Source organism: Pongo abelii, chromosome 1 (genome assembly GCF_028885655.2).
Source record: "Pongo abelii isolate AG06213 chromosome 1, NHGRI_mPonAbe1-v2.0_pri, whole genome shotgun sequence".
NCBI lineage: Eukaryota > Metazoa > Chordata > Mammalia > Primates > Hominidae > Pongo > Pongo abelii.
The window spans coordinates 212,653,006-212,678,804 of NC_071985.2; the positions used below are offsets into that span (position 1 = coordinate 212,653,006).

The window sequence follows — 25,799 nt, forward strand, 5'->3', positions numbered from 1 at the left end:
CTCCATTGAAATGTTTTGGCATCTTTGTTGAAAATCAGTTCATCATATATGTGTGCATCTATTTCTAGACTCTATATTCTTCCTCTAGCTATGGGTCTGTCCTCTGGCCAACACTACTCTGTCTTTATATAGAAAGTTTCGAAATCTGGTTGTGTGAATTCAGTTCTCCAACTTTTTGTTTTTCTTCAAAATTATTTAGGCTCTTCTAGGGTTTTGTGTGTGTGTGTGTGTCTTTTCATATAAATTGTAGAATCAGCTCCTTGTTTTCTACCCAAAACAAAAAACAAAAGGCCCTATTAGGATTTGGATTATGATATATCTGTAGATCACTTTGGGGAAAACTGACATCTTAACAATAATGAATCTTCTAATACAAGAACATGATATATATCTTCATTTATTTAAGCCCTCTTTGATTTCCTTCATCAGTGATTTATAGTTTTCATATTTTTTTCCATCTTTTTTGTTTTGAGACAGAGTCTCACTGTGTTGCCCAAGCTGCAGTGAAGTGGTGCGATCTCAGCTCACTGCAACCGCCGCCTCCCAGGTTCAAGTGTTTCTTCTGCCTCAGCCTCCCGAGTAGCTGGGATTACAGGCATGCACCACCACACCCAGCTAATTTTTCTATTTTTAGTAGAGATGGGGTTTTGCCATGTTGGCCAGGCTGGTCTCGAACCTCTGGCCTCAAGTGATCCACCCAACCTCAGTCTCCCAAGTTGGGATTAAAGGTGTGAGCCACCACGCCTGACTTTTTGCTAGTTTTTTGGCTAAATATTTTATAGATTTTGGTGCTGCTGTAAATGGTACTTAAAAAAATTAATTTCTGGTTATTTATTGCTAATACATAGAAAAGCAGTTGATGTTTGCATTTTGACATTGTATCCTACAATTGCTAGACTGACTTATTCTAGTCTTTTTGCAGATTCCTTATGATTGTCTATGTAGACAATTATATCTTCTCTGCATAGAGTTTTATTTCTTCCTTTACAATCTACATACCTTTTATTGCTTTTTCTTTGCTTTATTTCTTTGATTAGGACCTCTGGTATGATATTGAACAGGAATGGTGAGAAGAAACATTTTTTGCATTATTCTCAATCTTAGGGGCAAAAATCATTTTGCCTTTCACCATTAAGTGGAGTTGTATATCTCCTTTTACTAGTCTAGGAAGATCTCTTCTATTCCTTTTTTTTTTTTTTTTTAGAGTTTTTACAACATTATTTTAAAAGACTCCTGCCTAGTGTTTCATACCATTATTTATATTATACCATAATTTAGACAAATTTCTATTTTTTTTTTACATCAGAGTTATTTTCTGTAATGGGTTATGTGGCTAAAGTATTTTTACGTATCTCTAAATATAAATACATTTCTAAAAGTATAATTACTGGTTCAAAGGTTACATACAAACAAAGGTTTGATACACATAGTCAAATTGCCCTTAGAAATATTAACAGATAATGCTCCCACCAGCTAAGTGTGTATATACCTATTTCTAGAATTCTCCTCAGTAGTGAAAAGAAGGTAATTTTTGACTATTTGTTAAAATAGATTAGTTTAATTATTTCTGTGACTAGTTCACAGTCGTTAATAATTTGAGAAGTTGAACTTATATATTATTTTAAAAATTAATCATTACAGAAAGCACCATATTGTCACAGTTACTCTAATGCTCTTTTCTTTTTTGTGGCCCTTCTAGGAGCTTTTTAGAAAAGTTCGAAGTATCTTAAATAAATTGACACCACAGATGTTCAATCAACTGATGAAGCAAGTGTCAGGACTTACTGTTGATACAGAGGAGCGGCTGAAAGGAGTTATTGACCTGGTCTTTGAGAAGGCTATTGATGAACCCAGTTTCTCTGTGGCTTACGCAAACATGTGTCGATGTCTAGTAACGGTAAGAAGAGAGGAAGGAGTAAAACCAGAAATCTTCAAGAGGTATATTCTCCCCTCACTACACATTCTTCCCAGAAGTGTTATTGGGGCAACATAAAGGGGAGAATATATTTTTAGTATTTATTGATATAATATCCTCATTATTAAAGACAATCTTGCTTTATTAAAACGTATACTCCCCTCTGGAGGGGATATGAAGTCTGGACTGAAATGGGCATGAGATGGGCCCATTCAACATAAGAAAGATAGAGTCAGGTTTAAATTAGTAATGTAAAATTATCGTCACGGGCAACAAATTTTTCCCGTGTGTCTCTTATGGAAAGAAAGCAAATGCGTGCTTTCACATTTAATTAAGTTTGAAATTTAAAAACACGTTGATTCTAATTCTAATCTCTGTGAAAATGAAAGGATAGTTGTTCTGTAGTCAAAAAGGTTTCAAAGCTGATAATTTCATGTCATAGAAACTGTTAGGTTTCTCTCTGTTTACATTGTCTGAAGGCATTTAATCTCCACAGCCTGTCAAATCTAGGGCAAGACAGAGAGGGAGACCAAAGAGCTTCTGGTTAGTGTTCATTGTCCTCTATTCCACGGTCATAAACTGCCATGTATCATCTGTTTTCTCTTCCTGTTATTGTTACCGAGGTACTTGTGTCAGAAATGTCTGTCCTTTAACATTTGGATTTTTTCTTAATTATTACAACTCGTTGTCGTGCCTTGCTGCTTAGAAACAAGCTATGAAAATGCAAAATTCTCTCATTCTACCAATATTTTTGACTACCTATGTCAAAGGTAGGTAAGTCTTTCGGGGTTTGGAAAAGTCACATCTTCTGTCTTAAAGGAATTCAAAATCCATTTTGAAAATAAGTATTTCCAAGAAAAAAATTACTTGAAAGGTATTTTGTGATGGAGCAGTATCTTAATGCCTGAATGGATGGTTAGACCGAAAAATAAGTTGGAAGAAAAAGAAAACACTATGTTGGTGGGAGAGTCACAAAACTTTTATAAAGCAAATAGAGTTTGAGTTGGACCTGAGACAATGGGGAATACACATTTGGAGAAGAAAGAACATATTCTAAGCAGGCTCAAGTCTGAAGCAGTAAGTGTGGCTTTGGAGTCACAGCTCTAGGTTTAAAATTTAAAGTTTAAAATTAAATTCCAGGCTGGGCAAGGTGGCTTACGCCTGTAATCTCAGCACTTTGGGAGGCTGAGGTGGGCAGATCACCTGAGGTCAGGAGTTTGAGACCAGCCTGGGCAACATGGCGAAACTTCGTCTCTACTAAAAATACAAAAATTAGCTGGGTATGGTAACAAAAATTAGCCAGGCATGGTAGCGTGCGCCTGTAATCCCAGCTACTTGAGAGGCTGAGGCAGGAGAATCACTTGAACTCAGGAGGCTGAGGTTGCAGTGAGCAGAGGTTGCACCACTACACTCCAGCCTGGGCGACAAGAGTGAGACTCTGTCTCAAAATAAAATAAAATTGAGATAAGAGAAGATAGTTTCTACTCTGCCACTTCCTAACTTTATGACCTTAGAATAGTTACTGATCTCTTTAAGCCCCTGTTTTTAATCCATAAAATGAGATTAATTCATACCATTTATGATATTACAAGGATAAAATTAATTAAAATAAATGAGATTACAAAATTTCTAGCCCAGTGTTTGGCCTGTAGTAAGCCCTAAATAAATTGAAACTATATTAGACCTTTTAGGTGTAATATGTGAAGGTTTTGAATGTTGGCTATAGAATGAGGATGATTATTATAATAAAAATAGTCTATTCAGCACCTACTAAGTTGCAATATGGATAGAGGCTTTATATATACATATTATTTTTAATGGTTATTCTAATCCTGAATGGTCAGTGTTATTAGCCCCACTTTATTGAACCAAAAGCTGAGCTTGAAAAGGAAAAATAACTTGCTCAGGGTGATGTAACTAGTAAGTGGCATTGCTAGAATTCAAATCAGGGATTATTTAACTCAATCACTTGCCATAGTGCCTCCTGATGTGACATAGTTACATGGAAGCAAACTAATTCTCCATTTCTGGGCTCTCATTTTCATTGTGGTAGCCATGACATCCATGACTCATTAAAATTAGCACTGATCCCAGATCCTCTGGATCACACTTTAATGCTCTTTCCCAGTTTTGAATTTTATCAGATAGGCAGTTAAGTGGTGTTTAGGTAGTTTAATGGAGGAGTGATATTGATGAAAATGGCCTTTGAAATGATCTGGCAATAAGTACAAGTTGGATTGGAATAGGAAGAAATTATAGACAAGCCACCCACTTATGAGACTTTTGAAAACTTTATTGGATTGTTTTATTTATTTATTTTGCTTGAGACAAGGTCTTTTGCTCTGTTGCCCAGGCTGGAGTCCAGTAGCATGATCATAGCTCACCAAAGCTTCAAACTCCTGGGCTCAAGCAGTCCTCCTCCTTGACTATAGGCACACACCACCACCAGGCCTGGCTATTTTTTTATTTTTGGTAGAGATGAGGTCTTACTATTTGCCCAGATTGGTCTCAGAAACTCCTAGGCTCAAGTACTCTTCCCGCCTTGGCCTCCCAAAGTGCAGGGATTACAGGCAGGAGCCACCTCCTGGCCTCCTGGATTATTTTAAATTATAAAATAACAACCTATTTGAACAAGTCAAATGGTATAGTTAATACAGTTATTACTCTCTGCTTGCAGCCCCAGCCAGTTAATCTTCCTTCCCTATCAGATGGTCACTGTGAATGGTTTTGATGTAATCATCTACAGTTTTCTTCATATTTATAAAATCATATGAAAATATGAGTATGTATGTATAAAGAGGTTTTTTTTGTTTTGCTTTAATTGAATTATATAAATTATTTTCAGTTTGCTTTTTTTTTATATACTTAATAAATGTTTTGGGCAGCCCTCTAGGTCATTACAGATATATTTTACTCATACTTTTATACCAATTGCATAATATTTCATAATATGCATATACCACAAGTTATTCAACCATCTCTCTTCTCTCTCTCTCTCATGTTCATTTATCCTTGTATTCTGGAGCCTGCCTCCCTCCCTCCTTTTCTTTCTTTTCTTTTCTTTTTTTTTTTTTGAGACAGGATCTCACTGTATATCCCAGGCTGGAGTACAGTGGTGTGATCACAGCTCACTGCAGCTTCAAACTCCTGGGTCCAAGCAATCCTCTTATCTCTGCCTCCCAAGTAGCTGGGACTACAGGCACATGCTCAGCTAATTTTTGTATTTTTTGTACATGTAGGGTTTTGGGGTTTCGCCATGTTGTCCAGGCCGATCTGGAGCTCCTGAGCTCAAGTGATCCGCTTGCCTCAGCCTTCCAAAGTGTTGGGACCATAGACGTGAGCCACCATGCCTGGCCTCTTCTTTTCCTTCCCCTTCCCTTTCCTTTTTGTCTTGCTCTGTCACCCAGGCTAGAGTGCAGTGGCAGGATCTGGGCTTACTGCACCCTCAACCTTCTGAGCTCACATGATCCTCCCACCTCAGCCTACTGAGTAGCTGGGACCATAAACATGCACCACCATGTCCAGATAATCTTTAAATTTTTTATAGAGACAGAATCTCAATATGTTGCCTAGACTGGTCTTAAACTCCTGGGCTCAAGCAATCCTCCTGCCTCCTTCCCAGAGTGCTGGGATTATAGGCGTTAGCCACTGCACCTGACTTTTATTTCTTTAGTGTGTGTTTTTAATGTTTTAAACTTTTTTATTGAAATATGACTAATATATGTGCTTTCTGGGTTGAAATTCTTCATTTGTTGCATTTGCCAAATTTAATGATGTAAATGCTCTCCTTGGGACTATTTGTAATCTACTGACAGTTTGACAAGACTCACAAAATTACTGTTAAACAGTTGTCTGTCATAAACCAATATGAACCAGCTTCAACACACCAGTGCAACATGCTTACAGAAAGGTATACAAATCATTACTGTACAGCTCAATGTATATCCGTGAAGTGAATACACCTTAGACCCTTTTCAATACTCTTTAGTCTTTTTTAAAGGTAACTAGGACCAGGTGCAGTGGCTCATGCCTGCAATGTCAACACTTTGGAAAGCTGAGGCAGGAGGATCGCTTGAGCCTAGGAGTTTGAGGCCAGACTGGGCAACATAATGAGACTCTGACTCTACAAATAAAAAATTAAAAAATGAGCCAGGCGTGATAGTAGTCCCACCTGTAGTCCCAGCTACTAGGGAGGCTCAGGTGGGAGGATCCCTTGAATCCAGGAGGTCACGGCTGCAGTGGACCATGATAATACCATGGTACTTACTCCAGCCTGGTGACAGAGTGAGACCTAGTCTCAGGGAAAGCAAAAAAGGTAACCACTGTCCTGACTTCTGACACTGTAGTTGATTACTTTTGAGGGATTGAGAGACTGAAATAAAATGGTAACAGTGAGCATAGAATCATAGAATCCTACTACACACATCAAACATTATAGGATCATTAAATATCTGAATTTGAAAAGCTAACCTTTTATAAGAAAATCAAGGAGGCTATTTTCATGAACTTTTGAATAGGGAAAGATTTCTTTAGCAAAATTCAAAACATGAAGGATAAAGGTATAAGATTTGACTGTTAAAATTTATAATCTTTGATGCAGCAAAAGATACTATAAATAAATACAAAGATAAAACCACAACCTAGGAGTATCTGTTTGGAGTGCATTAACTGACAGAGTATTAGAATCCAGAATTAAGGAAGAAAAATAATCAAATCAGTAGGAAAAAAACAGCCTAATACAAATACGGGCAGTTCATAGAAATGAAAATCCATTGGTTGATAAACTTTAGAAAAGATAATCAATGACGGTACTTCTCAAAATAAGACATTTATGCGGCCAACAAATATATGAAAAAAAGTTCAACATCACTGATCATCGGAGAAATGCAAATCAAAACCACAATGAGATACCATCTCATGCCAGTCAGAATGGCGATTATTAAAAAGGAAACAATAGATGCTAGCAAGGCTGTGGAGAAACAGGAATGCTTTTACACTGCTGGTGGGAATGTAAATTAATTCAACAGTATGACAATTCCTCAAGGATCTAGAACCAGAAGTACCATTTGACCCAGCAATCCCATTACTAGGTGTATAACCAAAAGAATATAAATCATTCTACTATAAAGACACGTGCACACGTGTGTTTATTGCAGCACTATTTACAATAGCAAAGACATGAAACCAACCCAAATGCCCATCAATGATAGACTGGATAAAGAAAATGTGGCACATATACACCATGGAATACTATGCAGCCATAAAAAGAAATGAGATCATGTCCTTTTCAGGGACATGGATGAAACTGGAAACCATCATTCTCAGCAAAGTAACACTGGAACAGAAAACTAAGCACTGCATGTTCTCACTCATAAGTGGGAGTTTCACACTGAGAACACATGGACACAGAGAGGGGAACAACACACACCAGGGCCTGTTGGGGGGTGGGGGTTGAGGTGGGGGGAACTTAAAAGACAGGCCAGTAGATACAGCAAACCACCATGGCACATGTATACGTATGTAACAAACCTGCACATCCTGCACCTGTATCTCGTGTTGTTTTTTTTTTTAAGGAAAAAAAAAAAAAAAGAAAAGACATTCAATGTTATTCATTATTAGGGAAGTGATAAACTAAGAAAAGATAAACCATAGTTCTGTAAAATTCACCCCCACTAGATTGAAAAAAAAAATCCCATTTTAAATGTTTTTAAAGATGAATACAACCATTTATGAGGGCAATTGGGCAATAATGTTGAAGATGTTCATGTACTATGCAATAACACCAAATTGCTAAATGTACCAGATATTTACAAACGTGAAACAACAAGAACTCTTGCATACTGATTGCAACAGCCACTTTGGAAATTGTTTAGCATTATATACTAAAGCTGAAGTTTTTCTGCCATAACTAGCATTTCAATTCTTAGATATATACACAACCAATAAACATACATATCTCATATGCTAGGAAATATATACAAAAATGTTGTAGCATTTTTTATACAGGAAAGAAATGAAAAAATGCCTGTTAATAGTAGAATGGATAAGTTGTAGCATGTTTATACAAGGACAGTGAACCTGAAGTACAACTACGTGGGCATGGATTCTCACAAGAGTAAGTTTGAGTAAAAGAAGGCAGACCCAGAAAGATACTACATGATTTGTTATTTAATGTTCAAAAATGAAACAAAAACTAACTTTGGTGTTTGGGGATACCTGTCTGTAGTGTTAAAGGTTGCATGTTTTCTTTGTGAAATAAAAGCAAGGCTGGGCGCAGTGGCTCACGGCTGTAATCCCAGCACTTTGGGAGGCCAGGGCAGGCGGATTACCTGAGGTCAGGAGTTCAAGGCCAGCTTGGCCAACATGGTGAAACTCCATCTCTACTAAAAATACAAAAATTAGCTGGGCATGGTGGCACATGCCTGTAATCCCAGCTACTTGGGAGGCTGAGGCAGGAGAATTGCTTGAGGCAGGGAGATTGAGGTTTCAGTGAGCTGAGATCATGCCACTGCACTCCAGCCTGGCCGACAGAGTGAGGCTCTGTCTCAAAAAAAAAAAAAAAAAAAAAAGCAAGAAAGTTATAAAAGTCTAGGAGGCTTTTGTATAACTTTGGAGACAGACAGGGGGTTGTGGATGTGCTTTGGAAGGAAATTTAAGAGGAGCTTCTGAGAAGCTTTCAGTGTTCTGTATCTTGACCTGGTTACCATACCTGGTGGTATTTATGGAGTTTGCTTTTTCATAATTTATTGAGCTGAACCTTAAAAAATTTTTGAAACAGAAACAAGCAATAGAGTGAAAAGCTTAAAAACCACTATAGGCTTTTAAGTTTTACTGTAATATTTAGTTTCTTAAAAACTGAAAAAGTGGCCAGCTGTGGTGGCTCATGCCAATAATCCCAGTTGGGGAAGTCAAGATGGAAGAATCACTTGAGCCCAAGAGTTGGAGACCAGTCTGGGCAACATAGTGAGACCCTGTCTCAAAAAAAAAAAAATGTGAAAAAGCTGAGTGTGGTGGCATGCACCTATAGTACCAGCTACTCCAAAGGCTGAGGCAAGGAGATCACTTGAGCCCAGGAGTTCAAGGATGCAGTGAGCTATGATGGCACTGTTGCACTCTAGCCTGGGCGACAGAGCAAGACCCTGTCTCTAATATATGTGTATACACACACACACACACACACACACACACACACTGATTTTTTTTTTAAGTAAAAGATCTAAAACAAATATGGCAAAATGGTAAGATTTGACACATTTGGACAATGGATACCTGAGTGTATGCTATATTATTTTGTACTGTTAGAAAAGAAATGAATTAGCTGGGCATGGTGGCGCATGCCTATCATGCCAGCTACTTGGGAGGCTGAGGCACGAGAATCACTTGAACCCAGGAGGTGGAGGTTGCAGTAAGCCAAGATTGCACCACTGCACTCCAGTCTGGGTGACAGAGTGAGACCCTGTCTCAAAAAAAAAAAAGAGAGAGAGAAAAGAAAAGAAATGGAGTCTACCCAATTGCTTTTTCAAGATGACATGTCCATGGGCCAGTGTTGCCCAAAAGTGAAATGCCCAAAATTGAGCTGTTAGTATGTGTTTCAGCAATGCTGGCATAAGCAGATTTGTTTCCTTCAAGCCCCTGTTTACTATGCTAATGTTTCCTGTGAAATCAGACAGGAAATATCTACTGTATACAACATTTTCCAAACCTCTAGACCACAGACATTTAAAAGAATTCCCTTAAGGTAATTATTAGCTTGAAAAATAATACCTCCCAACAGAATCAAAGAAACTGAAGACAGTGAATAAAAAATTGAACTAGTATCTGGGAGTCTGGTCTCAACCAGGGACATTCCCTCCCACCCCCACTTCAGGACATTTGGCAGTGTCTGGAGGCCTTCTTGGTTATTGGTATGGCATCTTAGTGGGTATGGGGTGAGGATGCTGCTGAGCTTTCTATAGTGCACAGGAGAGCCCTCCACAAGAAATAATTATCCTACCCCAAATGTCAGTAGTGTTGAGGTTTAAAAACCCGGCCTAGATTGTTGAGATTGTAAGATTTAGGAGAATATGTGTTCTCATTGTTTAGAGCAGTTGTTAAGCCATTTTTCTCTTTCCATGTCATTCACATTGATTGCGTACCTCCATTTAAAACCCCTTTTGTAACTTTGCAGTGATTAGGTGAATTCTAGAGTATAAAATTATTTTGTTTGTTAATTTTTTCATGAAGTCTTAAAGGGTAGGCCTTTAAGAAAGATTCTTTTATATTTATAGAGGAAATTGAGGTAATGGATTCAGCTTTCCCTCGTTGCTCTGTGGTACTGTATACACACACATACAGATACATATGTACATATCCATCCATATATGCAGCTGCCTGTGTCCACCAAGCTCTACTAAGGCATATCATACAAGGCTTGAGGGAATCATAAGAGATGGTCAACTCCGCCTCTGGAGCATTTTGCTGCTTCTGCTAGTTCAACTAGAAATGACTGAAGAGGCCTGTGAGACTCCCTTCATGAATAATAAAGCATTTAACTAGAATTTAGCATTTCTTTTTGGAGGAGGACATCTGAATTAAGTGGCAGATGGGGAAGAGTGGACAAGAGAAATGTTGTCCTGTATCTAAATCTGTACTTAAGTACAATTTTAAATTGGATTATTGAAACTTTAAATTGCTGTGCTTTTGTCTTAATTATAATTGAAATGAGAATCCTCATCTCAGAACCCCTCTAGAATATAAACTCCAAGGAAAGGGACTTTTTCTGTTTTGTTCATTGCTGAATTCCCAGTGCCTAGAATGATTATTGGCAGGTAATAGTTGTGAGTGAGTAGGTAAATGCCTGAATGAAAGAATAACCAACTTGAAAGAGTTTCTTTTATGCCCTGAGACTGTAGTTGTGTTACTTTTTATCTGTGCTGTGGGAGACATACATACCTCAGCTACAAAGAATGGCACTAAAGGCAGATTTTTAAGCATTCTGTATACTGTTATGCCAGATACAGAGCTTGTGGTATTGCCACTTTAAGTGTTTAAAAGCAAAACATGAGGAGAATGACAGGACTGAGAATAGGAAGAGACACCGAGAGAAAAAGAGAGGCAGTTAAATCCCATAAAAAATAAAACCCGGAATTGCAGACATGACAAGTCAGCCTTGGGCAACAGCGAGTGACCGGTCAACTGGAAGAGGAGGGATTTGTAACTGTCCTGATGGAAGATTTTATAATGTGTTGAAGAAAAAAATGATCAGAGATGACTTATACTTTCATAACTGACCACTCCCTTTTGAATCTTGCGCATATCTTTTAACACTATATCGCTTCAGGTATATCTAACAGAGATCCATTTTGATAGATGTGTTCATAGTATGCAGAGTATTATGTACAGTTTTGGCAGATTAAATTGCCTAAGGTCATGATATAACCACTGATAGAAAATAGTATGTCACCATGGACCTGACGGTTATGTTGGTTTATTAAACAATTTTTTTAAATTGCCGTATTGGTGTTTACTTCACTTTTTTATTTTTATTTATTTATTTATTTATTTATTTATTTTGAGACGGAGTCTTGCTCTTTCACCCAGGCTGGAGTGCAGTGGCGCAATCTCGGCTCACTGCAAGCTTCGCCTCCCGGGTTCACGCCATTCTCCTGCCTCAGCCTCCCGAGTAGCTGGGACTACAGGCGCCCGCCACCACGCCCAGCTAATTTTTTGTATTTTTAGTAGAGACGGGGTTTCACCATGTTAGCCAGGATGGTCTCGAGCTCCTGACCTCGTGATCCACCCGCCTCGGCTTCCCAAAGTGCTGGGATTACAGGCATGAGCCACTGCACCCGGCCTATTTACTTCACATTTAAGAGCAAACTGTCCTTGGCCAGGAGTAGTGACACATGCCTATAATCCCAGCTACTCAGGAGACAGGTGGGAGGATCACTTGAGCCCCGAAGTTTGAGACCAGCCTTGGCAACATATGGAGACACTGTCTCAAAAAAAAAAAAAAAAAAAAAAAAAAAAAAAAAAAAAAAAAATTTAAAGTAAACTATCCTCTAGAAACCAGAGTTTTAGAGTTAGCACAGAGGTGCCATTTGCTTACATTATCCTATTTATTACAAATACTTTACTTCAGACTAGCACATGATTTGGGGGCAAAACTACTGCTGGGCCATGGGTTGCCATTAACATCTTTATGTTCTGAGACAGCATTGAAAATCCTGAACATGCTAAGCCAAGGCCAGGACTTATCATTCCATTTTCATTTCTGTTTGATTACCATAATTACTACACTGCTGACAACCCTTGATGATTCTCTAGAATTTGATCCTTTTGGGGATAAGCATGTCCACCCTCAATACTAACAAATATGTCAGCAGTGTAGGCCCTGTTGCTTGAAGAAAATTACTACCTGATGCTGACAACATTCATATCTAAGATTGCTGAGTGACCTGTATGTGGATGGGTCTCTTTACACTAATGCCACATTGTTAGTTTACTACTGTGTAAAAATAAAAAGGTAGGTGCTTTCTAGTGAATTCAGCTTACCAAGCAGCCTTACTAAAACATTCTCACCGACTCCCTTGCTCCCTGAGAAAAAGAAACCCGTCCCGAACAACCCATTTAAACACACACATTTTAGTGTTGATCATGGACTGTTAAGTGAAAATTGCAGTTGTCTAAATAGATCCTTTTCTCACTGTCACATGCCTTTCATTCTTGCTATTATCCATGATCATATTTGCATGCATCCGCTTTGTCCACTGTTGTGTCTCTGAAAAATCATAGTTTGAAGCCCTGACTCTTACTATAATTACATTAGGAGGTGCGTGGGGGGCAGTAACTAGGTTTAGTTGAGGTCATGAGGGTGGAGCCCACACAATGGGATTAGTGCCCTTGGAAGAGGAAACACCTGAGCTGTTTCTCTCTCTGTCATGTAAGGATACAGTGAGAAGTCAGCCATTTACGAGCCAGGAAGAGGGTCCTCACCAAGAACTTAATCTGCCAGTACCTTCATTTTGGACTTCGCGGCTTTCAGAACTATGAGAAATAAACTTCCATTGTTTAAGCCACCCAGTCTATGGTATTTTGTTATAGCAGCCCAAGCAGATTAAGGTATCCACTCTTCAAGTTCTGTTCCAACTAACCAATCTCAGTGGGTCTCCTGACCACCCAGTGTCCAGCAGACAACAAGTGCTCACTTACAGCCCTGTCAAATTTACCATCTCCTAAGGACCAAAAAAAAAAAAAAAGAAAAAAAAAGAAAATCACCGTGAATCACTATTCTCAGAGGATATGTTCTCACTGGCCCCTTTCCATATTTCCACAGCCCTGTCAACCATCCCCAGAGGGTATTAAGATCATGTTCCAAAACAAGTCTTCAAGAAGCTGTATAGCTAGGTATTCATTCATTCAGAGATACATTTTTGTAAATCTGTAGTCATTCTGCTAGTTATTCAGTTTTAATCCTTCCACGTGAATATATCTGAAAAGTTTATGCATGATTACATGTTCTTTATGCCCCAATTCATGTGAAATTCCTCTTGACCATTATTTTGGGATAGCAGACTTTTGTTTCTCTTGCGTTTTGTGATTTTCTCTTTATTGCTTAGTGAGCTAACTTTGCTTTATCCTTTCTTTGATAGCTATGTTATTACAATATAGGTTTAATCATAGGCCTGTCAAATGAAGTGTTTAATATAGCCATACTAGTTGTTTATTGGGCCCTTACTGTGTGTCAGCCACTATTTGCTTTTCCTTAGATACCTCATTTGATCCTCCCAGTAACACCTCCTAAGAGATAGGTATAATACCTCACCCCATTTTTGAAATAGAGGTTTGGTGAAACTGAGTAACTTGGCCAAAGTTACATGGCAGAGCTGGGACTGTGACTATGTCCAGAGCTCCCTTTTCACCAGCTATTTTATCATGTTCCTTAATCTATAATCATTTTGGAATAACTCATTTTGCAGGTGTAGGGACTGAGGTTCAGTGAGGTAACTTGCTCAAATTTACATAGTAGATTAAAGAGCTGGGATTCAGTTTCTGATTTTGTGACTCATATTCCAGCACTCTTTCGATTTCAGTTACAGCTTATTTATCTGTGGCTTATTAAAGTGCTTCCATGCTGAATGCTCAAGCTGCCCTCTCAGATGGACATAGAGGCTGTGCCTCCCTTGTTTTAGATGACAAAACTGAAACTTGGATTAAAAGAATTGCCTTTGTTTATATAGCAAGTAAGCAAAACTTTTGATCCTTAACCCAGCTCTCCTAAAATAGTCTTCCCTGCACTTCTCACCATATGGCAGTGGCTTAGATTTTCATATTGTTTGTTGTCCTTATTTCTCTCTTTTCTACACAGTAAATCTGTAATGTAGAAAACATCTCTTTAGAGATGATAGATTGTGGGCTGGACTATTATTTTCTTGTCAGTCAGTTATACACTTAATGTCAATACAGATGATGGAGGTAAATATGCCAAGATGCTGGCTAGGATTTTGTGGCTGGTTTAATTTATGTTCCTATAAAGCAGCAAATTGGATATAACTGCTGATTTTTAGAACCTTTAGTTCTAAAATCTAATGTCATGTTGGTGCTCTTGTATGCCAACCTGCTTTTGAATATACTTCTTGGTTCTCTTGTGTATTTCTTAGTCCATTATTGTGTATTCTGGGTCTTATATAAGAGAAGGTAGAATCAACTTTTGGCTTTTGCTTTGGAAAACTCTTGCTTTCATGTAGCATTTCTTTTCTTGAAGGCTGACTTGTGTGACTTTAGAGTAGGCCTGACTGTGAAATGATCTATATAGTTGCTTGCATTTATGTAGCCTAAATTTGGAGTTAAGGATACAGTAGCCTTTTCTCTGGTTGTCTAAAAAATTATCTGAAAATGTTCCCCTCTTCCTAAGATAATGTCTCCTGCTGAAAGGAAATATGCAGTGTAACACATGGTTGATTATTACTGGATCTGTTAAATGATCTTTCATACATCGTAGGGAATACATTGGAGAGTGTGCCATCAGTTCTAGTACAAATATTCTAGCATCATCATCGTCAGTTCTCAGGAAGTTTCTCTAGCCATCCAGCCTTGATCAACAGCTGACCAAGTTCATTCTGTTTGATAACATTAATTATTTTGTGAGTATGGATGCAGTGTACCCAGTTTTCACAAAGATCTTCTGTTACACCTAGGGCAAAGACCATACATACATTTCAGAACTTTGGGAGCCACTTTGTGATCCCAGAAAAATCGTTGTATCATATTACGAAATAGCTGTTCAAAATGGTGCTCAGAGGGATGTCGTCTGTAAATTAGAATATTTTAGTAGAATCCCTGCTGCAGTCTACTGTCTTTATATTCTAAATATGTTCGTAAGAATGTCTGTGTGTTTGGTTACAAGTAACCTTGAGCTATTACAACTATTAGAAAACAATTATTATTGGATTTGGATGGAAACCTTGTAAGGATCATGCTTCCAAACTTTTGGAGAACTAGTATATTCTCATGGCACATAAGCAATAAGCAGTAAACATACTATATTTATAGTCAAGGTAAGTGCTAACATTATGACATTCCCCAATGAAAAGATATCTCAAAAATCCCCCAGTATCCCAACTTCTGCATAAATACAATAAGGATCTCACCTACAACAGTTTTGCGATAACCAGCAAATTCTCCCTTGTCTTATATCATTTTTGTGTGTTCTATTAAACCAAAATACTTACTACAACGGTACTTCTTAAAAAAAGAAGTAATAACTCTACACAGTTTTTTTTTTTTTAAATAAGGTCTAGATAAGTTCAGGGTTATAGTTGCAATGATATGACAAGGATTTCCATGTTAGCTAGAAGCATGGCTAAAAAAGAGTACATTTATATGAGAGGAATGTGTGTCTTTTCTAAATAAAATTTAAGACATATTACTGTTGAATCATGAAATGCCTGAAGCTATATTGTTTGCCTCTTATAGAATGCTTACCTGTGGTTCAGTCAGCATTATTTCATACAATAAAGCAAACAGATATTTTTAATGTCTTTAAGTAATCTTGTTGCTTTTTTTTATTTTCCTGTCTGGATGTAGCTGAAAGTACCCATGGCAGACAAGCCTGGTAACACAGTGAATTTCCGGAAGCTGCTACTGAACCGTTGCCAGAAGGAGTTTGAAAAAGATAAAGCAGATGATGATGTCTTTGAGAAGAAGCAGAAAGAACTTGAGGCTGCCAGTGCTGTAAGTATTTTCATAGAAAGACAGTGCTTGTACACTTTGAGCACTGTAAAGTAGAAATTTCAGGAAACTGGATACAGCATCTTCCTGCTACCTTAAGAGGGACGTATGGCCTTTTTTTTCATGTAGAAACAACATATTAATGTTTAGGGGAATGCTTTGTTCCTTTTAGTGCCTAATATAGGGGACAGCTCAATTTTCCATGCCAGCCATTCAGTCTAAGCCTGAGTCAGGTCACTGAGTTCCAAAAATCTGAAATGGATGGGTACAGTTCAGTTTTCTGAGGAGTAGATTCACACTTGCTATCAGATTCTCACGGGGATTGTGACCCCTAGAAAGGGTGAAGACCATGAATCTCAGTGTTTATTGTGCAGTACAACTTTCATCATCAAGATGCTATTATTCCTCCTTACACAACAGCCAGAGGAGAGGACGAGGCTTCATGATGAACTGGAAGAAGCCAAGGACAAAGCCCGGCGGAGATCCATTGGCAACATCAAGTTTATTGGAGAACTCTTTAAACTCAAAATGCTGACTGAAGCCATCATGCATGACTGTGTTGTGAAGCTGCTAAAGAACCATGATGAAGAATCCCTGGAGTGCCTGTGTCGCCTGCTCACCACCATTGGCAAAGACTTGGACTTTGAAAAAGCAAAGGTAAAAATCCAAAAGCTCAGAAACCTTCGCAAAGGCTCCTTGTCAGTTGCAAAAGAACTTAGACTGTCAACAAAATAGTTCTATCTTTTCCCAAAGGTCTAGGCTGTTTATTTTTCTTCTTTTGCCTGTCTCATTGTCAGTGTTCAACCATCGTGCTCCTTACATTTCCATTAGAGTCAGAGGTGAGGAGGGTCCCAAATTGTGTAAAAGCCAGTTTGTAGATTCTTCAGATTATTTGTCCCATATTCTTTTTTCTTCTTCTGTAACCATTTCCCAATTTGGGAACAGAAATATGAGAAGAAAAGCTATGACCTAAGGGTAATGCAGAAATGAAGACCCAGTAGTGCTTCTAAAGTTTATACTCTAATTGATGACACAGCCATCTAACCATAATATAAGAAATCATTAAAAATACTGTAATAATGTATGCTATTTAAGGGGTGTAGAAATTAGAAATGCTTCAAAGAAATAATGTCAGAAACGCTCCATAACATCTAATTCAGCTAGGATTATGCTTAGCTGTGACAGAAAACCCAGTGGTTTATACAAGATTGAGGTTCACTTCTTATTTATGTAAACAAAGCTCCGAGGTAAGTCCTTTCAGCTTAACATTCTGTGACTCCTAAAGTGTAACCCTTGTCCTAATCATTCTCACCAGAGAAGGTAGGAAAAGGGGCGAAAGACACAGCCACCTCTCTCTCTCTCTCTTTTTTTTTTAAGTAACAGGGTCAGCCAGGCACGGTGGCTCATGCTTGTAATCCCAGCACTTTGGGAGGCTGAGGCGGGCAGATCACCTGAGGTCAGGAGTTCGTGACCAGCCTGACCAACACGGAGAAATCCCATCTCTACTAAAAATACAGAATTAGCCAGGCATGGTGGCGCATGCCTGTAATCCCAACTACTCGGGAGGCTGAGGCAGGAGAATTGCTTGAACCCAGGAGGCGGAGGTTGCAGTGAGCCAAGATTGCACCATCGCACTCCAGGCTGGGCAACAAGAGCGAAACTCCATCTGAAAAAAAAAAAAGAAAAAAAAAAAAAAAAAAAAGGTAGCAGGGTCCTGCCCTGTCACCCAATTTTTTTTTTTTTTTTTTTCCACTTTTTGTAGAGATGATGGGTCTCACTTAGTTGCCTAGGCTGGTCTTAAACTCCTGGCTTCAAGCAATCCTTTTGCCTTGGCCTCCCTAATTGCTAGGATTACAGGTATCAGTCACTATGCCTGGCCCCTCTGGTCTCTTTAGGAAGGCCCTAGGAAGCTATTGCATAACATTTCCATTTATATTATTGCCTGTAATTAATCACGTGACCAAAGCCAGCTGCCAGGAGCCTAGAAAAATGTAGTCTTTATTTGAGGTGGTCATATGAACAACGAAAAATTCTACCATATGGCCGGGCACAGTGGCTCACACCTATAATCCTAATACTTTGGGAGGCTGAGGCAGAAGGATTGCTTGAGCTCAGCAGTTTGAGACCAGCCTGGGTAACATAGTGAGATTTCATATCTCCAAAAAATCACACACACAGAAAAATTTAGCTGGGTGTAGTGGCGTATGCCTGTGGTCCCACCTACTTGGGAAGCTGAGGCGGGAGGATCACTTAAGCCCAGGAGATTGAGGCTGCAATGAGGCATAATTGAGCCATTGCACTCCCAAATGGGTGACAGAACAAGACCCTGTCTCAAAAAAATAAAAATAAAAATTCTACCACATTATATTTTGGCTATAAATTGATATTCCTAGACCATTTAGAAAACTACATGGGCTGGACGCAGTGGCTAATGCCTGAAATTCCAGCACTTTGAGAGGCCAAGGCCGAAGGATCGCTTGAGCCCAGGAGTTCAAGACCAGCCTGAGCAACATAATGAGACCCTGTCTCTACAAAAAATTAAAAGATTAGCCAGGCACAGTGGCACGTGCCTGTAGTCCCAGCTACTCGAGAGGCTGAGGTGGGATCGGTTGAGCCTGAGAGGTTGAAGCTGCAGTGAGCCGTGATTGTGCCACTGCACTCCAGCCTGGGCAACGGAGTGAAACCCCATCTCTAAAAAAATAAATAGATAACTACATAAATAAATAACTGTAAATTGGTAAAATTACATTTAAGTTTCTTAGACAGGAGTACTAATGATTTTGTCTCTTGCAGCCACGTATGGACCAGTACTTTAATCAGATGGAGAAAATTGTGAAAGAAAGAAAAACCTCATCTAGGATTCGGTTCATGCTTCAAGATGTTATAGACCTAAGGCTGGTGAGTGGGGAAAAAAAATAATAATAAGCCTACTGGTCCAGTCTCTTTAAAGGAATTGGGTTGGGGAAGGATGTCCTGTTGTTTACATGTGTAAAGACTGTGCTTTTGCTTCAGGACTCTCAGAACTTGAATTGGCAAACTTTCAGTGGGAGAGTTCTGAGAAAGGACAAAAGTCTTATTGCCAGTTACGTGCTTCTTCTCCTTATTCTGATTATCAAACCATATTGCAATTTTGTTTGTGCTTTGTTTTTTTTTTGAGATAGAATCTCACTCTGTTGCCCAGGCTGGAGTGCAGTGGCTCAATCTCAGCTCACTGCAACCTCCGCCTCCCAGGTTCAGGTGATTCTCCTGCCTCAGCCTCCCAAATAGCTGGGATTACAGGCACATGCCGCCACACCTGGGCAATTTTTGTATTTTTAGTAGAGACAGGATTTCACGCTGTTGGCCAGGCTGGTCTGGAACTCCTGACCTCAAGTGATCTGCCCGCCTCAGCCTCCCAAAGTGCTGGGATTACAGGTGTGAGCCACCACACCCAGCCACTTGCAATTTGTAATCAGCCATTCTGAATTCAAACTCCATTCAAATTTAAATTCAATTAAATTTAGTCTTTGTAAGCTAAATATTCAGCAAGTCTCATCTCCACAGTAAATACATTTAACTCTCTGAGCCTTACATTTTTAATCTCTAAAATGAGGATGTTGCCTACCTTGCAGATTTGTTGAAGAGTCAATGGAATAATTACGTAAGGTGTCCAGCTCAGATATTGGTGTTTTCTTCTCTTTCATTTTTCCTATGACCCTCCTATTCTGCTGCTGTTTTTTTTTGTTTGTTTGTTTTGTTTTTGTTTTTTTTTTTCCTCATTTCTCTTATCGGGTGCAGTTTTTGTTACTACTACTTTTCTCTGTTTTAAGTTTAACTACTACAGGGAGTTACTCTTTTGTAAGTTTCACTCCTACAGGGAATATACTACATCAAGCCCTACACTAGAGAAAGTGAACAAAGCCCTACCTCTTATTTCTCCTCCACCCAGGCCAGATAGCATTGATGATGATTCTTTATCTTGCTAAGACTAGATGTGATCGTCTTCACCCATGTTATCAACCACTTCTACTTATATCAGATGTTGGGACTGTTGCTAGAAAGAGAAGGGAGAAGTATAATTATAAAGTGACAACTTATTTTGTCCTTAATACAGGGGATAACTAAAGGGCAGAGTGGTATGGACCTTTGTGTAGAATATCAGAACCATGATATTGGAGAAATAAAAGCATGAGTCATCCTTGACTTAGAACCCCTATGGAGTGTGATATGATCTGAGTAGTAATCCCACAGATTAAGGCAAGGCCAAGGAATCCTCATCATTTTTATTTTTCTCTCCTCCTTTCAAATGTACAAAATATTGATACAGATAAAATCCATTTAGTCCACAGAGAAATATATGCCATGCTTAAAAATATAATAATAAATTTGGGCCAGTCTTTCACCCTGTTCTTTATATCCATTGGCTATTGGAATATGTAGTATACAGTTGGCCAGGTTTGATTGAGAAGATTTTAATCCTTTAGCTCTAATCCTAAACTGCTCATAGTGTCATCTATAAGATACATGAGAAACTGCCATAATACAGCTTTTGTAGGTATTTTGTACTTTTCCAGTAGTAAAAATCACAAATTTTTAAATTTTAAAAAATTTTCAGTTTATCTGGCAGATAACCTTATTTTCTGCTTTTATAGTGCAACTGGGTATCTCGAAGAGCAGATCAAGGGCCTAAAACTATCGAACAGATTCACAAAGAGGCTAAAATAGAAGAACAAGAAGAGCAAAGGAAGGTCCAGCAACTCATGACCAAAGAGAAGAGAAGACCAGGTGAGGCCGGAATCCACCAGGCTTTAGAGAACTTGGAAGTTTCAGGAATACATATTAAGAATTATGTATTTAGGTATAAAATGAGATCAGAAAGAACAGCCCAAAGAATAGAGTGGTGATTGTTAGGTGAAGCAGTTTCACCTGAAGAGTAAAGTTACTGAGTAAAAGTAGAGAATGCAGGAACAAAGCATGATTTCTTTCACTACTTAAAAGCCAGTAAGCAATAAGACTTTATTGAGCATCTTCTATATACTCAGAATTGGTGAGACTAGAAAAGGAAGTGGAAAATGTAGTTACTTCCCTCTCAAAGTGTACAGTTTATCTGGTAAGGTAAAACTTTTGACAAGCAAAAGAGGAACATTTGTTAAGCAAATGGAAGATAGTATCAATTATGAAATGTATTCTCCATTAACTGTTAAAATTTAGAGAAAAAGAGGAGAGACAGAAAGATGAAAGAAAACTTTATTTAAGAAAGGGGCACTTTGTAGCAGGCCGGACGCAGTGGCTCATGCCTGTAATCCCAGCACTTCGGTAGGCTGAGGTGGGCAGATCAGTTGAGGTCAGGAGTTTTGAGACCAGCCTGACCAACATGGTGAAACCCTGTCTCTACTAAAAAATTTGCTGGACATAGTGATGTGTGCCTGTAGTCCTAGCTATTCAAGAGGTTGAGGCAGGAGAATCACTTGAACCCGGGAGGTGGAGGTTGTGGTGAGCTGCGATCGCGCCACTGCACTCCAGCCTGGGGAGCAGAGTGAGACTACATCTCAAAACAAAACAAAACAAAAATAAAGACATGCAAAAAAAGTGAAAGATGAAGTAGAAGGCATTTTAAACCTGAGACAATATAGTCCATTTACTAAGTTTAGGAACGTTGGAAAAGAAAACCTTTTTCAGAGGGAAATGATAATTTTCTGGCTGATAATAAATACTCAGTAACCATTAGTTATTGTCACAGACACAGTAGAGCTCATAGTGAAGTTGTTAGGAGAGATGAATTCTGCAGGAAAGAAAGTTTACTTTTAAGTTTCTTGAGACACCACACTTACCTTCCTCACTCTAGTACCTAGTGCAATGCCTTTTGGGTAATAACTTTTATTTATTATTGAACCAGATTGAGAGGGAAAAGGAGAAGATATCAAAGCCTAATTCATGGAGGATATTCACATATGACTAAAGGAAGAAAAGAACTCTTGGAAAAGTGACAGACAAGTGGAGAGAAAGGACTAAGATACAAGTGTCATAGAGACAAGGAAGAAGCAAGTCTGTTTATGATCAGTAGTATCAGATAGCACAGAGAAAATCAAGACGTATGTTAGGACCAGAAAAGCTTTTGGACAGACAGTTCGGTGATCTTTCAATTTATTAATTCATTCAGCAGGTATTTTTTTTTTTTTTGAGACGAACCTTGCTCTGTCGCCCAGGCTGGAGTGCAGTGGCGCGATCTCGGCTCACTGCAACCTCCGCCCCCCGGATCCAAGCAGTTCTCTGCCTCAGCCTCCCGAGTGGCTGGGATTACAAGCGCCCACCACCACGCCTGGCTAATTTTTTTGTATTTTTTAGTAGAGACAGGGTTTCACCATCTTGGCCAGGCTGGTCTTGAACTCCTGACCTTGTGATCCACCCGCCTCAGCCTCCCAAAGTGCTGGGATTACAGGTGTGAGCCACCGCGCCCCGCCCTCATTCAGCAAGTATTTATTGTCTATCACTTAACAAGGCACTTAAAGTCCCTTCCATCATGCGGCTTACAGCTTATGGTAGAGGGGAGAGATGAGACAATAAATAATAAATACTTAAATAAAATATATCATTTGTCAAATAAATTTGTAGAAAAACAAAGAAGGGAGAAGGGACTAGGGAGTGCAAATCTTGGTAAGTAGGGTGCAGTTTTAAACAGGAAAATTGGGGAAACTATAAAAGTTGGTATTGTTTGAGCAAAGACCTGAAGCAAGTGAGGGCGTTAAATCATGTGGAAATCTGGGGAAAGAGACTTTTAGGCAAAGGGAGTAGTAAGTACAAAGACCCTGAAGCAGCATTTTCAAGGAATAGCAAGGCAGCCAGTGCAGCTGAACCTAAGAAGGGCCTGACGGGGAGAGTGGTAGAAGATGGGGACTTAGAGGCAGCAGGAGCCAGATTATTTAGAGGCCATTTGTAAGGAATCTTCTCTTTTTTTCTGAATGAGATAGAAAGATATCAGAAGTGTTTTGAACAAAGAAGTGACGAATTTTGTACTTTACTAGGATCACACTGGCTGCCATGATGAGCACAGCTGAAGGTAGAAACAGGAAGGCCAAAACACGTCTCTACAGTAATCTAGGAAAGGGGTGTTGGTGGCTTAAACAAAACTGCTAATGTTGGTAGTAGATTCTGAATGTATTGTATAGGTTTAACTGGCAAGGTTTACTGACAAAAATTGGATGTGAAGTGTGAAAGAGGAGTCAAGGTTTTCCACCTGAGCAGCTGAAATGTTGGAGAAGCAGATTTGGGAAATAATCAAAGCATACTTCTGTCATTTGACCCCATTAAATACAATATACTTTAGAATAAATAATTTCCATCTGACTTCTCCCAAAGTGTTCCAGTCATTAATTCTGTGAATACTGGATTTAGCTCTGCCTTCTCCAGCACCAGATATTCATTTGTGTCAGTTGTTTGTTTCTAGGTCAGTAATGTTTCATGGGTGATCCAAAATAAGCAGTGCTTCTGCTGATACGGAGTGCTTCTGCTTATATTTTCCTGCCATGGGATTAAAGATATTGTCATCAATGCTTTAACATCTTCTGTTGTCTTTCTTCTTGGTTTCGATGAAAATATTGCTCACTCTTTCAATGTCAAACTGACTTGAGACAGATGAGAGACTCACACTCTGTTCTCCCTGCAGGTGTCCAGAGAGTGGACGAAGGTGGGTGGAACACTGTACAGGGGGCCAAGAACAGTCGGGTACTGGACCCCTCAAAATTCCTAAAAATCACTAAGGTGAGTCTGACATTTAAAGTACAATTTACGCTCTCCTTTGATGCCTTCGATATTAAAAACACACACACACACGATTTACAATAGTTGCAAAACATGAGTCTCAAAAGTACTTAGTAAAGTAAAACAGCAATATTGCAAATCCATGGGGTGGTTATTTTTTAATGCATTTTTCTTCAAGTTACTATTGATCAATGTATTCTACAAACTCATTTCTACATTTTCTTTTTTTTTTTGAGACGGAGTCTTGCTCTGTCGCCCAGGCTGGAGTGCAGTGGCACGATCTTGGCTCACTGCAAGCTCCACCTCCCGAGTTCACGCCATTCTCCTGCCTCAGCCTCCCAAGTAGCTGGGACTACAGGTGCCCGCCACCATGCCCGGCTAATTTTTTGTATTTTTTAGTAGAGACGGGGTTTCACCGTGTTAGCCAGGATGGTCTCAATCTCCTGACCTTGTGATCCACCCACCTCAGCCTCACAAAGTGCTGGGATTACAGGCGTGAGCCACCACGCCCGGCCTCATTTCTACTTCTATAAGGGTCTACTAAAGAGGAAAAGACTAGGTTACTTCTTAGACATAAGATGCTTAATATACAAGAGATAATAACAAAGATATTTTAGAAGCCTAAGTCAATTGCAGGCTTTTACACAATGTATCCGTAGCTCTGGGGAAAAAAACAATCACCTGTTTAAATCTAACCATGAAAGATTTGCCTTATCCAAGGCCTAAAGGAAACCACAGAGGGCCTACTAGAAATCATTCTGTAATAAGGATTTAATAGACTGTCTGCTTTCCTCTTTTTTGAGAGTCTGTGGGCAGTAAGAGGGAAAAACTTTCTCTAGCAGATATTTTCGGCAATAAAAGTTGATCATTGTAAGTAGGATGAAGAACTTTGAAGAATGTAGAGAAAGCAGAATTAAATATGATAAGAGTGGAAACTTCTAAAGTACAGTGGGTTTTCCAAATCATTTGCAAGTCTAGTTTGATCCTTATACTTTCCATAGTTCTGAAAATTGGCACCCTGCTAGCAAAATACTAAAGACAATCAAAACTAATGTGAAAATACTACATGAAAGAAGATAACTGACAAGAAGTATTAAGAAAAGTCTTTAAGAAAATTGGAATAAAATGGGCTATGTCATTTGCATCTTCACAGTTTTGTCAAAGCTTTGCTTCATGATAGAAAATTCTCCTTCTGAATCTCTCTTAATAATGTAATTAGCTAGGATCCTTTTCTCCAAGATTCTGGTACTTTCTTCTAGTTGTTTATATCTCAGAGCAGGAATTCCATTGCTGAATACAATTTGAGTTTACCCATCTCCATTTCCATCTAGAGACAGTTTTAACCAAAAGTTTATGTTTAAAGAAGTCCTCCAGCATTTTGAAAAATGTGTCAGTATTTAATAACAACATTTGTATTTTTAAATATTATGCTTTCCGTGCTTGGATACTATAAAAACCGTGCTGGTATCAAACCTCCAACATTACTACCTTAATATTTTTAAGTATGTAAATTGTTAATTAACTTTGTGTATTCAGATTGTTATACTGGAGGTACTATACATGGGTATCCTAGAACAAAACCATTAAACATATTTATTGTTCATTGGGAGAGGTTTGTGTGAAAGCATATTACATAGCATAGCAACATACACATTATGAGCTGTCAGAACATAGAAATACCTTTTTTACAAAGAGCTACATTACAGCTTTTATGTTATGTATTTTATTATAATATGCATTACAGCGTAATTTTATTTCACTTGTTGTAAAGTTGTGCTTGGAAGATTAAACATGAGATATCAGGCACCTTAACTTCCTGTGCTCCCTGCCTAACATTCCAATCTCTTTCTTCTTATTCTTTATTGAATACTCACATCCCACTGCCTATCTCTAGCCAACATGAAATTTTTGTGTCTGTTGATCTATTTTCTGACAGTCA

General features: G+C 38.7%; 1 protein-coding gene across 36 annotated transcripts in view; it reads left to right on the forward strand.

Annotated features, from left to right (window-relative positions):
- Nucleotides 1–25,799, forward strand: part of EIF4G3 (eukaryotic translation initiation factor 4 gamma 3) — a 366,672-nt gene that overhangs the window by 296,099 nt on the left and 44,774 nt on the right. For all 36 annotated transcript variants that reach the window (XM_063719739.1, XM_063719647.1, XM_063719688.1 and 33 more), the window contains 6 exons: nt 1,700–1,897; nt 15,980–16,126; nt 16,544–16,780; nt 18,917–19,021; nt 20,755–20,887; nt 23,766–23,860. In XM_063719739.1, coding sequence (XP_063575809.1) covers nt 1,700–1,897; nt 15,980–16,126; nt 16,544–16,780; nt 18,917–19,021; nt 20,755–20,887; nt 23,766–23,860 — 915 coding nt within the window. The remainder of the gene's footprint in view (nt 1–1,699; nt 1,898–15,979; nt 16,127–16,543; nt 16,781–18,916; nt 19,022–20,754; nt 20,888–23,765; nt 23,861–25,799) is intronic.